This window comes from Crocodylus porosus, unplaced genomic scaffold, assembly GCF_001723895.1.
Source record: "Crocodylus porosus isolate Cpor-Errol unplaced genomic scaffold, CroPor_comp1, whole genome shotgun sequence".
Taxonomy (NCBI): domain Eukaryota; kingdom Metazoa; phylum Chordata; order Crocodylia; family Crocodylidae; genus Crocodylus; species Crocodylus porosus.
In genome coordinates, this window is record NW_017728932.1 from 4406349 (window position 1) to 4420674 (window position 14326).

The 14326-nt window shown below is 49.3% G+C and overlaps 1 protein-coding gene across 1 annotated transcript in view; it reads right to left on the reverse strand.

Moving 5' to 3' along the window:
• MYBBP1A (MYB binding protein 1a) overlaps positions 1 to 14326 on the reverse strand; it is a 64439-nt gene that overhangs the window by 28704 nt on the left and 21409 nt on the right. The window contains exons 18-23 of the mRNA XM_019545297.1: positions 13463 to 13494; positions 13055 to 13212; positions 11740 to 11874; positions 9731 to 9851; positions 7274 to 7405; positions 5734 to 5802 (exon numbers count right to left, since the gene is read on the reverse strand). Of these exons, the coding sequence (XP_019400842.1) occupies positions 5734 to 5802; positions 7274 to 7405; positions 9731 to 9851; positions 11740 to 11874; positions 13055 to 13212; positions 13463 to 13494 (647 nt within the window). The remainder of the gene's footprint in view (positions 1 to 5733; positions 5803 to 7273; positions 7406 to 9730; positions 9852 to 11739; positions 11875 to 13054; positions 13213 to 13462; positions 13495 to 14326) is intronic.

Below are 14326 nucleotides of genomic sequence, written 5' to 3' on the forward strand. Positions count from 1 at the left end.
TTCAACATATTAAACATCCTTGCAGACCAGGGATGCTTCCTTCCAGCAGTTCAAGAAAGGGGGCTGGTGACATTCAGTAACCTGCCCCAAACTGGTAGGAGCCGGACACGCGTGTCAGACAAAAGGATTGGGCAGACAGCGTGTCACCATAACTTACTGCTGCCAGAAGGGACAAGCCCAGGACCGCAAGCAGGCCCTGAGCTTAATGCTATTATAGTTACACGTCAGGTATGGATGGTGCTAAAAATAAACCAGGAAGACATTCTCCACCTATGGCTCAGGAGGATGCTGGTATGTAGCTCAGTCATGCAACAATCACAAGATAAAACACACTTTGATCTCTTGTTTACACTCCAAAAAGCACAGGCGAAAACAATTGGCTTGCGCTCCTATTGAACATTTTGCAGCCAGAGCAACACAGCTGAGGGAAGCAATCTGAAGGTCAAGTTCTCCTAGGAAACAATTGTAGCAATAAGACCAAACCAAATTATAGGAGAAGGCTGGGAAGAGGAGCCTATGCACATATATCTTGAAATAGAATTTAAAAGAAGGAGTGCAATGCTCATGGGAGATGTCAGGTTGACAGCGCTGGAAATCAGTGTCCTGCAAAACCAACAGCACACGACAGGCAGCGCAAGATGCCTACCGCTGTTAACATGCCGCGTGCGTTCTGGTTAGTTAAGGGAAAACATCTAATTGCCAACAGGCGCATGTACACCCAAAGTTACACCCCAGGGAATTATGCACTCATGTCATTTTGTGTGTAAAATGTATGACTGCGCATAATTGCATAATATCACATCATTCCCTGGGGTGTAGCTGCTGAGTGGGAAGGGGAGCTCCTGGCCTGTGTGTGTATTGCGGGGGGAAGGAGGGGCATGGGCATAAGGTTTGTGGGTGGGTGTGGGCCCCCCACCACATGCCCCCAACCCCACGATGCACAACACCTGCCAGTGGTGGCAGTAGCCGGTGGCGTGCCCTTGGGGCGCTCCTGGCCAGGGCAAGCAGAGTCCCCAGTGTCCCACAGCTGCAGCCGAGTGCCTGGGGGGCTCCATGTGGTTCCTGCCTGCAGTGCCGCGAGCCCCACGTGCTGGCCCCAAGGTGCCTGCCAGCAGGCCGAATTAGCCCAGCTCGGTGCTGCCACGGGCAGCACCCAGGATTTGTTGAAGCTGTTCGCCACTGGGGGCTCTGTCTGCTGCAACCAGGAGTGCCCCGAAGGCTTGGTGGCAGCGGAGGCTGTACTGGGGGGAGGCATGTGGCAGTGGGGGCTGTGTGCAGGTGTGGGGCACATGCGATAGCAGTGGCTGTGCACGGCGGGGGGGGATTTGAAAGCAGGGGCTGTGCGCAAGGAGGCAGCAGGGCTGTACTGGCGGGGAGCCTGCAGGGGGAGCATGTGGCAGGGGAGCACACACTCCCCCACAACCCCACACGCTCCCACCCACAAACCCCACACCTTCGCTAACCCCCCCACACCCCGACAACCACCCCGACCACATCCCACAACATCCACACAAGTACCCGCATGCATGTCTAAAGAAGGTTCAAATAACGTTATATTTACTTGAATTTGTGAAAAAAAATAATTAATTTTGCATAATTTTGAATTTTTCTGCACATAATTCCCTGCGGTATAAGAAATACAACTTGTCAGCGGTCAGTCAGCTCAAAGGTCTAACACAAGCGCCATTTGGATGGCAATACAAAGCAGTGCCATCACCCTATCCCAGTGCAGGTGATCGACGAACATCCTGCAACCTGTCATTTATGCTGCTTCTCCCTGTGTGCAGACGCATGCACCTGTCTACACACATATACAGAGGTCCAGAGCAACTATAACTTTTTTCTAAGACTATATTTAGAAATAAAGTGGCCTGTGGAGACCCACTGAGCCTATCAATCCACGTGAGTGAAGGTTTCCATATCTACACATGCTCTCATCTTCCACCACAGAAAACAATTTTGCCCTTAGCAATCACTAGCTGCAAAGTCACAGTTAACATGCCAGACCCGCAAGAGCTCTCAGACTTCCGGTTCAGGGGCTGTAACCGTGTCATCCCTTCCCCTCACTGTCCAGGCCTGCCATTAAGACAGCATTTTAAATGCACACGAATGCAAGCAGGTCTCCAAGAAAGACTCCTTGCCAATCTAGTTTTGTTAGAAAAACTTATGGAGAGGCCTCTTCTGTGCAGCTTCACGTTACATGTTGGTGGACCTCACGCAACCGGTGGCAGAGAGAGGAAGAAAAGGGGTTAGGGGTTTCAGCCTTCTAGTAAGTAAAAAAAAAAAAATACTATGTTTGTCCACCTCTTAAGAAAATACACAAACTCCAAGAGCAAACGAGGCATTTCCATTTTCACCCTCCAGCACCGAAGTGGAACGTATGTAAGCACAAAATTTTTGGCACTTATGCCCAATTTCAATGCCACGCAGCTACACTCATCTCACCTCTCTCTCTGCTGAGCCTGCTATGGGTGCTTAGATGCTTAGGAGAAGTAGAAAGCCCAGGCGCAGAACATGGGGCAAGACCTGAAACTTTCCTCACCAAAAATACATAATTTAGCAGGCATCAAAAGAAGAGAATGCCCTCCCGCCTTGTGGCCCAACTGACTAGTGGTTAGGGCACTTGCCCAGGAAGCAGGACATCTGGGGATGTCCCCACTCACCTAGAGGGGATTTGAACCTGCATTTCCCACTTCCCAAAGAAATCAGTTCCTACCACCAAATCACGAGCTAGACGTTGCCCAGCACACTGTCCAGCTCTTCTCTTGAGGCTGGCCCACAGCGTAACCAAGAAAGAAACATGCACAGAGCCAGCAGGAGAACAAGCCCGATGGAAAACGGTTTGGCGAGATATACTGAATGGAGGGGGCAGCAGGCCAGCTTTAACAAGGGGGCTGGAACACAGGCTGCCTGCGCCTTGGACGTGTGCCCTAACCCCCAAGCTACTGGACTACGTTTGTGAGGCACTTCCATGTCGGCACAGATGGTAACAGAACCCGAACTATGCGCAAGCGTCAAGAGCTGGTGTCTCACAACTACCACTTTGGTGTAATAGGATAAGAAATATAAATTACTTGCCCAAGGTCACAGGGGAAGTTCACAGTGGAGCAAAGCCTTGAACCCAGATCCCCCACACTCTAGCCCAGTGCCTAACCCTGGCCCATTTCCCTTCCGCTTCCAACAAACCCTTGTTTCCAAGGATCCTTCAGTCCTTATCCAACATTGCCCCAATACCCACATGGACCCTTCTGTGCAGTGTCCAACTCAGGTAAGCCTGCAGTGCCGCACTGGAGTCCCACTCGCTCGTGGCTGAAACACCAAGGTACTACCCCTTAATAGCTACTCATTAACTCCCTTGGGGGATGGAATCGATGATCGCGGTCCCTTCCACCCCTTGTTTTACAGGCATCTCAGAGTTGCACTGAACAGTGCCCCCACCACGGTGTGCACACAAGAGAAGTCCCTGACACAGAGCGCTTACCAGCTACAGAGAGTGCCAGAAAAAAGACAGGCGGTGCACAGATATGCTAGGAAGATAAGTTTTGCCCAAGGTTCCCCAGCACAGCCAGAAGCTGGTTCTCACTGCCCTGCTCGGGGCCCGTGCTGCTTCCCTGAATCACACTGGCACAATTATTCAGGAGTTCACAGACCACGTTTATGAGAAACCTCTTGACCCAGATGTTAGGCTCATTCTCAGGCTTCAACGCCAGTCTCTGACTATGTGAGATCACAGCTATCCCGGATGAGAGGGGGTGATCTCAGGTCTCCCCACTACACCTTCCTTGCAAACACCTGGGGTGGGTTAGTGCCAGAGAGTGCACTGGATGAGGCAAACTCCAGGTCTGTCCCAGCCTGGCTATCCCTGATCTTAACTGCAGCAAAGAAAGCAGGCGAGCCAAAAGGTAACTGTGACCCACTGCAGCAATGTCAATCTTCTGGTCCCGGTAAGATCCTACGCCTACGCAACACCACCCTCACCCCAGAGTTTTTCCGATTTATGGCAGCCTCGGAGCTCAGAATCTCTGCGGCATCCAATGCCGTGCCCTTGCCCAGCATCGAGCCCAACACAGCCCTGCCACTGGGACATCTCCCTTTGTCACCAAGGCGGCGAGGTCTAGGTACACCCACCCTGAGCGTGAACAAAAACAGTTTAGGGTAGGGGCTCCCCAACCCATAGCTCACAGGCAGTGAGCTGCCAGCAAGACATGGATATTGCTCAATCACTGGAGACTGAAAGGTTCCAACTGACGTGAACATGGAAAGTGAAGCATGATGTTACTCATGGCCTGTTACTTGCTCAGTATTGCTCTCCCATGGGCCAGCCAAAGGCTGGTGACTACTGGGCTAAACTTACACCAGCATACAGGATTGAATATCAAATCCACGGGACGGTATTTTTCATCAAAAGGATCAGCTGAGTTGATCAAGGCAATCTGCAGCGTGTCAGCTGCTACTCCAGACTCCTCCATCCAGTTTCTTCCCTTTTTGTCTCTGCTTAGAACAGGTTATATCCAAGTCCTTGTTTTCTACCATTCTACACATGCACCATGCTAAAGACCCCTGCCAACCGATGCCTGAAATGAAGCTTGCACATGCAATTGTGGGAATCACTATGAGAAAACAATATTCTTTCCCCATGGGAGAAGCAGATATCAACATAAATGAAGCTCTCTGCTGGGGCTGCTGTACTGATCTCCCGAGGGCAGGAGAGAGGACGTGTTTTATAATTAATTTGCTTGTTATTAGTGTAACATTCTCAGGTCTAACTGGAATCACTAAGAACCCAATTCTCATTTACACAAAGGTCATTCTTGCAGCATAAAGCAGCTTTACAAGTAATTTACACTGGCAGCATACAGCATCCATCATAGAACTGGTTGTCTGACGCCCCATATTTCTTTCAGTGATCAGAAACCATAAACCAACTATTTTAAAAATGGAAAGGTCAGTCCAGGCACTGCATGTGCATGTGGTTGAAGGGGTGGGGGTGCATAAGTACGAGATGCATTTTACAGCTGAGGGTGGCCTGCAGGAGTTTTGGTTATTAGCTCTACAGGAGGCACTGGAACAGAAAGAATCAGCCCCATGGTTAGGAAACAGCCCCAGTGTGCAGCCACCCCTGAGATATTTTACTAATACTCGGCGAAGTTCAGCTTACACAATCCACCAGTGAAAGTCAGATCACTAGGGTAGGTGGTCTCCACCTAGGTACAGAACCACTTAGCCTGGAAAATGCAAACAGCTAGAAGTAGGTCCCTGGAAAAAGAGCACTGCTCCTGGAGCCCACTGTGAGGTAGTCAGCTCTTAACATTAGGAGGCAGGGATTTCCTAATACGAGTTAATAAAAGCAGTGCCTGACCCAAATGACATCCAAGCAGTTAAATCGTGGGTAAGGAAGCTCAAGGTATCATCTACAATAATAAGGGCTTAATCCTGCCAGGCAGAAAGCTGTCATCTGAAGTGCCAAGTACCCTGAAGGGAGCTAGTGACAGACCTCATGAGCTGAGAAGACAAGGAGCCACCAGGAAAATAACCCACCTTCTAAACCAGCTCAAGCACCTGCACTGGCAAAGCTGCGCTCCTCAGAGAGCGCTTCCTGGGAAGCCCACTTCTCAGAACTGGGCAATCCTGAAGGCAGCAATAAGCGTGTTAAGCATAATTCACGATACAGTGATTAAGTGCTGTCTCCAAATTACCATTCAACACACTTTGTTTGTTTGCTTTCCTGCTTACCTGCTGATGTTGCCTGGCTCCTGCCGTCACAGACTCGACAATGGTGTCTATTAATGGCTTACACATGATCTGTAACAAAGAAGGATCCGGGCTGTTATTTAGCGCTTGCCTGCAGACCTGGTTTGTCTGAATTTGGTCTACTGGTTTGTGTCTTGATACCTGAATATAACACACAACAAGAAAAGGCTACCCAGACCAGCACCAGCTGTTTACCAGCTTTGCTCATGCCAAACTTGGCCCTAGCAAAGTCAGTGGCAAAACTCCTTTTGCTTAGTCAGGTCAAATTTCTACCCCGCGAGCTTTGTCTGGCACGCCTGACTCCAACCTCGATCCTGCCAACTCTTTGTACCTGGGCAGTCCCACAATCTAGAAAAAAATATACATATCCACACCTGGATCCTTCTCTCTCTGATACTCAAGTCTCTTTCCCTTAGTTCAATGAGCCCCAAAGTAGTCCAATGCCCAATCCCTTCCCTCAAACATTGCCAAGCACCAGAATATCAGAAATGTCCCAGAAGTTCAGAAATAGTCTCAGGTTTTTCCTCTTCAGGCTCAATTTCCTGATAAACCCACACACACTCACCCTGAGAACAGCTCGCCACAACAGTTATTGTCTGCTGTGCAGCTAATTACACTGCCACGCCAACCCAAGGAGAGATGGATGGCGGCAGGTCAGGGATCTTCCGATTTTTATTTCAAGGCAAATGATGCCCAGTGATCACAATACATGCCAGCCAGTCTCTCTCACTTTTACAAGGTTGAGGATGCTAGGGAAAGCGACTTCTCTAAGCAACTTCTCTTTACCCAGCTCACTCAGCCAAAAGCCTCTGTGTATCTGAAGTCCCAAGGTTTCACAGCCAGCTAAGAGGCTTCCAGGAACCGTTTCTTGGCTAGACTCCGAAAAGTGCTGGCCCAGCAGAGTACGCGGGTAGCCTGTTTAAATGGTACGAGTCCCAATACAGGCCAAAGTACTAATCCTGCCACAATCAACACCTCTCCTCATCACCTCAAGAGTGCTGGTGTTGAAACTGCAGCTTCCACCTATCTGAGATGAGAACGCATACACAAGCCTTGTTTGAAAGAAACCAAGAACGTGCGGATGGCTCAGAGCAGCTTGTTTTTAGCTTCTCCTCTCCGACTTTGCTTTACTTCCTAACAAGTTGACTTCTCCATTGTTTCCTGCATGCACCATCATATAAAGACAGTTGGACCAGTATCACTAGCCGTCTTGGGCAGAGGTACTAAGGCAGAACCTCAGAAGACACCTTAAGAAGAGCTGTCTTCATTCAGTTCGACACTCCCGACACCAGCAGCAACACCGCTCCACTCCTGTAGTAGCAGCGCTGTCAAAACAGTCAGTGATAAGTCACACAAAAACAGCACGGTCCTCTGCGTGTCAGACTAAACATGGGAAAACCCCGGAAAGTCTTGCAGCTGTTTTGCCAGCCTGCAGCAATGCAAAAAATAAAAACGCACTCTTTGTCTGAGGGGATCAGCAGGGCTAATGTAGACAGGGCCCCCTGCTTCTAGCAATGCTTACCGGGAAACGGTTGAAGAGATCAAGAAACATGGAGCCTGTGAGGGCACAGTTGCGCTTTGTCAAGAATCCACTCAGTGCCTCCTGATACATCACAGTCACCCTCCCCAGGTCCAGAAGGCCTGTGCCAGAAGGCTGGAAAAAACAGCAAATAAAGCAAAAGGATGAATCAGTAACAATGGAGCAACTCTATTACTACCACTGCATCAGGAAGCACGCGTTAACATTTGCAGAACGTAATGCTCTTGGCTAAATTTATGTGCCAGTTCCAAACCTACTGCATCCTCAGTGTTACATACTCTTACCACCCCTCATCCCAAATCCTGCAAGTTCGAAGCATGCAAGGCATGCAATGCCCAGCCTTGGACAGACCACCTTTTTTGCACTGACTGAGGTACAGCATCTCTACAGCCACCGTATAGATTTTAAACCTTCCTCATTTCCCTTCGTACAGGTGGGGAAATTTCACATATAACCCCCCCTTACACACACACACACACACACACGCTGTGATTTTCAAGCTAGCTGAAGAGTCCTTTGAAAATCTCTGTCCAAGTGACCTGCCCAGGCCACAACACAGATTAGTGGCAGAGCTAAGTTAACACTGGGCTCCCATATGTAGGCCAGCTAGTTTAATCTGAAGTGGTGCAGAGTTCAGAATCTGGCATTAAAAACTCAGGTCTCGTAATCAACTGCCTGTATTTAGTAAAGCTTTGACATGTCTCTATCAGAAACAAGATAACAGATCTTGTCCTTAACATCCTAGTTCTTTCTCAGGTAAAACTACTTCTCTTGTCACTGAAGTCTTCCTACTCTTGGCCACTCTAGGCTGTGCTCTAGATCCACTTTGCTGGGCTTTTCAGATCATGCATGTCAAATACTATTGGAGGTGTCGGTTGTAGCCATGCTGGTTTAAGGACATAGGCAGACAAAGTTCTTTGGGTAAATGCGATATCTTTTATTAGACCGACTGAATAGTTGGAAAAATTGTTCTTTGCAACCTTTCAGGCACAAACACCTTCTTCAGGCATAGGGTGAGTCTGCTGGTGTTTTGTACGCTCTCCTGGGGCGATAACACCTATTGTGCGTTTGCCTCACATAACCTGCTCTCTGGGCCCCTACAGGGCTCCCCTATTCTGCCGGGACAGCAGTTCTGACCCAGTCATTAATTTCATAAGCTGCTCCAATGCCAGGTAAGCGCTGATCCGAGCTGCATGTATGAGGGTAGCCATACCCCTGCGTCAGTAATATGTTTCTCTGTGCAACTCAACATAGCTTCCCATCACCCCAACCCCATGTTCTGGATACTCTTTCTACAAGTATGCACCATACTTGTGTTTTGGTTCTCATACCAGGAAGGACTGGCAAAGAACAGACATACCTGCCCAATGAGTAAATAAGATTAATGCTTTCAGACTCTCACTAAGCCTTAAAAAATCCTGGGTACTTTTCCAAAAGCAAATACTATCTCATTGCTTATGGTTTCTGAACCCTCCCCTGTGTGTGAGTAAGGTAATATATTAGGCAGACCTGTTGCTTTCTTCCTGCACTGAAATGCCATTGGGATTAAGGCAGTAATTGCTAGACAGGTTTACGTGGAAGAAGGCTGATCCGCCTCCATGACTCAAGGCAGGAGACACCTAGGTAAATAATCTGGGTTTGGCAGCTACCCCCTACGAAACTTCCTAGGGGAAATGCCAGGGTAGCTGTGCTAAGCAACCACATTCACCAGTGCTCTGACTTCAGAGACCATGTAATCTGTAATTCAACAAGGGCACAGGAGAGGGGGAAGAGGCCACTATGCAGCAAGGCTGCCACACGTGGCTGCTTGGGATGGGCAGATGGAAACCCAGATCTAAGGATGAGTCTAACAAAGAAGAGACTGCCTGGGTATGACTACTATCCAAAAGGAATACCAGCATGTTCAGGTTCTCCTCCCGCCTGGCTGCTTACCCCGAGCCTGTGGCACAGTGTGAGATAGCCACATGGAGCCTTTTAAGACTCTTAAGACATGAGAAATAACACGAGGTCTCTAGTCTGCTACCACCAGCCGTTCCTCATTGCTTCTCTTACAAGAAGGCTAGGAGCAAATGGGAAGAGGCATCAGGGTGGGGCTGTCTGAGACCAAGCTACATTTAGCAGCATCACTGTCGGGACTGAGTCGGGAGGATTACCCAAGTAGCCTGGATTTGACGAGCGCTGGCACCCCCTAGTGACTGTTGAAGACTAACTGCAAGCAGGCACTGCATGGGCAGGCAGGCACCAAAGGGACAAACTAGGGAGGGTGAAGGGAGGGCGAACGCACCTCTGGAAGGGAAGGGGTAGGTCACTGGCAGATCCTTTCATCGGACAGCAAAAAACAGCATGACTACAGCCATGAAACAGAACAATGCGACAGTACAAGCCTGCCTGAAGTCCCACCCCTACGGTGCCACGTAACCCAGGAGCCAGCTCTCCTACCTGGTCTGTTTGGTCACAGGGCCCTTCTCTGCTCTTCAGCTTCTTTTTCGTTGGTGAAAGAGGAGTTGCTGCCTCACTGGCCACATTTCCTTTCAATACCTTGAACAGGTACAGAGAGGCACTGGAACAAAAAACACAGGGAGGAGGGCTGTGCCGACTGGAGGGTCCAAACACCAGTATCCAGGTATTTGCAGTCTGGTGTCTTCAGGAACTAGCAAGCAGGCCATATGTCAGATAGGGCAAGCAAGTAGCTGTGCCCAGTTTTCTATACCAAGGAGTACCACGAACAGGTCTGCAGGGGCTCCCTTAGTTTAATACACTGTGTATTCGACCGACTCCCATACCAAATGGTATCCTGTTTTGGCTCCACACCTTCCACCTCAGACTAATCACCAGGGAACTGGGTTTTCCATTTCCCACAGGGAAAAAACCATAGTAAAACACGGATTTCCCTCCTTAACTGGAATAAAAGGTAGATTTCTCAATTTAGCAGAGAAACCCACATTTTGCAGCAAGCCCTTTGCAGGCGGGCAGAGTTCCAGGCTGCAAGGGGCTGGGGGGGAGCGGGAAGAGGGTGCTTAGGCATATACCATGTGCATTTAATTTTAATCACGGATTTTGGGTTTTATTACAGAATTTGTGATTTTTTTTTAAATCAAGGAAAACCAGGATCCCTGCTAATCACAGAGCCCTGATTGCCACTTGCATTTGCACTGGGGTAACACTTCCAAACAGTCTCTTCCTACAGCAGTGCAATAGCCAGTACCCTACAAAACTTACAGTCCAAGTATAAGATGGAGGCACCAAATGGATACCATGGATGGGGAGGCAGCATAGGGGGCAGGGGGAGGGAAACTGAAAAGGTGAACCATACCCAATGCCAACCGTATCCATGGCACTTAGTCAAGGCATCCTCATTTACAGGTGGCATTACTGAGGATCAGGAATGGGAAGAGACCAATATGATGTGACACACATTTTTTGGCATGACAGGAGAGAGAAAAAAAGCCACATGGGCATTCATTGGTGATGTGTACAGGGCGCCCACAGGTGCACATGCACCCCCAGATCGGTGGTGCACCCCCTGAGAGAAGCACAGTCAATGCTGCCAGTGGTACCTGCAGGCGGTCACTGCTAACCCAACCCCTCCCCCTCCCCCCGACACCACTGGCTGCATCTGCAAGCAGTCACTGATCACCACTGGCCGCTGGCAGCGTCTGCAGGGGGTCATGGATCACCAGTTGGCGTTCGCAACCCCCACTCCTTGCTACCAACACCGCTGCAGCCACCTGCAGGAGCTCCCTGCTGCCACCCCCCCCACCCCCGTGCCCCTCCCCAGCCTCCAGGGACATCCATCGTTCATATGGGCATTAGCACTACTGGGGAAGGTCCTAGCCCCCTTGCACTAAAGAGTTGAGAAGCAAGTGCCATTAGTTACACCTTTTAGCTTTTAGCTTCCTTCTGCATAGGGCAGCTAAGCATCCTCAGTGCATTTCCTTGTGAAATGCAGATGGGGGAACAAGCCACTAAGGTGCATACAGAACAGCTGCTGCAGATAGATACCAAGCCTGAAGCTACACTAGGGCTCATCCTGATCAACCAGAATCAAGGCCAAGGAGCAAGCCAGGGAGAAAGCACAAATGCAGTTTCCCATTACCACAAAATTATGCAGTCAAGTTTCCTGCACTGGGGAAATACTCAGGGGTCAGCCTGCCCAGAGAGCAAGGGACAGGCCTCACCCTGGGAAAGCCAGCCACCTCAGCGATCCTGGGATCTCCCCTGCCAGGTGCCTCAGTTTGGCTTCACCCTCCCACTGCCATGCTAGGTGGCTCATGGCATTCGGACACAAAGCAAAAGACTTTATGCAGGGAAAGCCAACTCCTCCAAAAGGTGATGGAGCTGCTCCCACATACACCAAGAGTAAATGTAGCTCAGACCTTGTCATCCCAGATATCTGCACCTTAAACAAAGCCTCTAAATATGAAGAGGGCTCCTGCTTTGTTACCCACCTGAAGAAGTAGAGCGCCACAGAGGAGTCACTATGCTTGCAAGCTCTCTTCAGCAGGCTGTCCATCAGCGTGTGCAAGTGCTCCTGCATGTCACGCACACTCTTGCAATACTGTTTGGCTCGACACAAGTGATTCCTGAAAAGACAGCGTTCCAGCCGACACAATAAGAATTCAAGGCCATTACCTAGGAAGTATGTTCTGAGCAAGTTGCTGGTAGGACCCAGGCTTACCCAGCATATAGCTCACTGCTGGGTAACAACACAGGCAGCAGAGAAGCAGCAAGTGCTAGGGCAAGAGGAAATGGATGGTCAGCTTCAGTTTAATGATGGCTGCTTGCAGAGCAGCTGTTCACACTGGCAATTCTCCTTTAGCCTGTAGATTAAATGAATCTGGTGGCTTCAAATGTAGTTAGGGCAAGAGCCCTGCACAGTTGTTCTCTGCCCCAGCAGTGATCTTGGAGGTGAAAGAGCAGCTCAGGGTAGAAGTGCTCAGAAGCGGAGTTGTGGAAGGGAAGATGGACTGCCACGTACTGCACATGGCACATCATGCCCAGCTCTAGGCTGTACTATCAGCCCGTCCCCTTGCTCTTTAATGAATCCTAACACTCCCTAGCCCTTCCCCTCCACCAAACCCATCTCGCAGTTTTGCTTCCCCGTACGAAGAGTCTTCTCATGAAAACACTGTCCCCCACCATGCAGGCTGTACTAAGGCCAGCAGGCTGAGCCTGTAGGAATGCGTCAGTCCCACGTGCCCCCCCTACGAGGACAGCACGTTTCTTAAAATAACCTCCAGCAGCAGAGTGAGATTCTTCACTGAAAGGTCACCAAAAAACACACAACTTAGTGCTCTCCCCATCCAACTGCACAACCTGCCAGCAGCAGCACGGCTGTCACCAGGACAGCTGTAAGATTTCCATGGCCCTTTAGAACCAGAGTAAATTGTCAGGCGGTTTCACTCTAGCCCAAGCAGATTGTAAGCCTGGTGGGTTGTCACACCTAGGTGCTGACGCAGCGCCTGCTGAAGTCTATGGAAAATCTCCCGTGGACTTTAGTGGCACAGGATCAAGCTCGTAACAGTGACCATATGTTATGAGGGATTTCACCTTCACCCACCGTGTTTTGCACTTGAGCTCTTCCAGTGGGGGAAGCCTGGAGGAGAGAGGCTAAAAATGGATCAGGGTTCTCTTGTTCCTGATCACGTCCAAGTCAAAGGAAAGCTTGATCCAATTTTGGCAATTTCCTTTGATCTTAGAAAGAGCCAAGGGCAAGAAGGGGAGCCCAAGGGCTTTAAAAGGCACAGCAGTCCAGACACTTACGTGAAGATATTGGCTGTTTTCTGGAGGAAATCTTGCTCCTGTTTGTCAGAATCACTGCTCATGGTCTGCTCAATCACCAAGAGAAGAGGCTCGATGGTATCGAACACCAGGGGGTTCTCAGGCTGTTTGGTAAGGAACACCTCAACGAGGTCCAGCACCTAAAGAGACAGCTCGGTGTTCAGGTGGGAAGCCACAGAGACCAGGTACCACAAACCGCCTGGACCAGTCAGGATCATCTCCCTCCACACATCAACCTGAAAGGTGGCACCCACCAGCCTGGCGATTCCCATTTCCATCAGAAAACTGAACACTTACTACTGGTACCTGTGATTTCTAAAATGAATGAAACCAAATGAGACGGAAGAAAGCCTTAAGTTTGGTTTCAGCTTGATGTGCATTTGACATTACTCTGCGAGAAGTAATGGTAACAGGTCTCTGTGCTACCGACAGTCGGCGGCAGAACTCAGATTACATCAATGATTTCAACCAGCTGAAAACATGGCCCTACAACTCCCGGACCTACATGCCCACGTAATGTTAACACACTGCTGGGTATGACTGACATAACGTGTAAAACCAGAGAAATTTTTGTCCTGGTTGGTTTGACAACAGGTCTAAGTTACTGCTAAGGGGTTCTTTCACCCGATGAAACAGTTTAAGAAATCTCAAATCCTTTTACAAGCCATGCTGACATCTAGTGGTTACAAAATGATAAAAGCTATGGTTATTTACATGGCTTTATAGAGCTGGAAGACAGAATAGGACCCTGTGCATGGTAACTACATGACTACGTAGTTGATGTATGTTAATACAAGCTAAGACACAGTTAGTCGTGCACAGGGATCACAGTGCGATGCTAAGGAGAGAAGAGAAACAAAACCCCACACACGTTAACTGCAACGATACAGAGATGTCCCAGCTCCTTACAACAGAACAACTCTTTTCCCCTCACCCCCCTAATGCAGAATTCAGTCTCCAAGACCTTAATTTTTTTAGAAGTTGAAACGCATGGAAAGAGCTGACGCCAAGCGGCTGCTAAAATGATTCTGGGTGCCTTAAAAAGCAGCACATTAAACAGTGCCAAGTACCTACCCGCTGCAAAAGCAGGCTGGTTTTTTAAAGAGGTTTCCAATTGGATGCATAAAAGTTAACGGGGTTCAGAATCATCACTCACCGCTCAAAATCTCAGCCTTCACAGTAGCGCCCTCAAGCCCAAGTCATGGGCTACCATCACACAGCATTAAGTGCTGTACAAACTCAGAAGACAGTCCC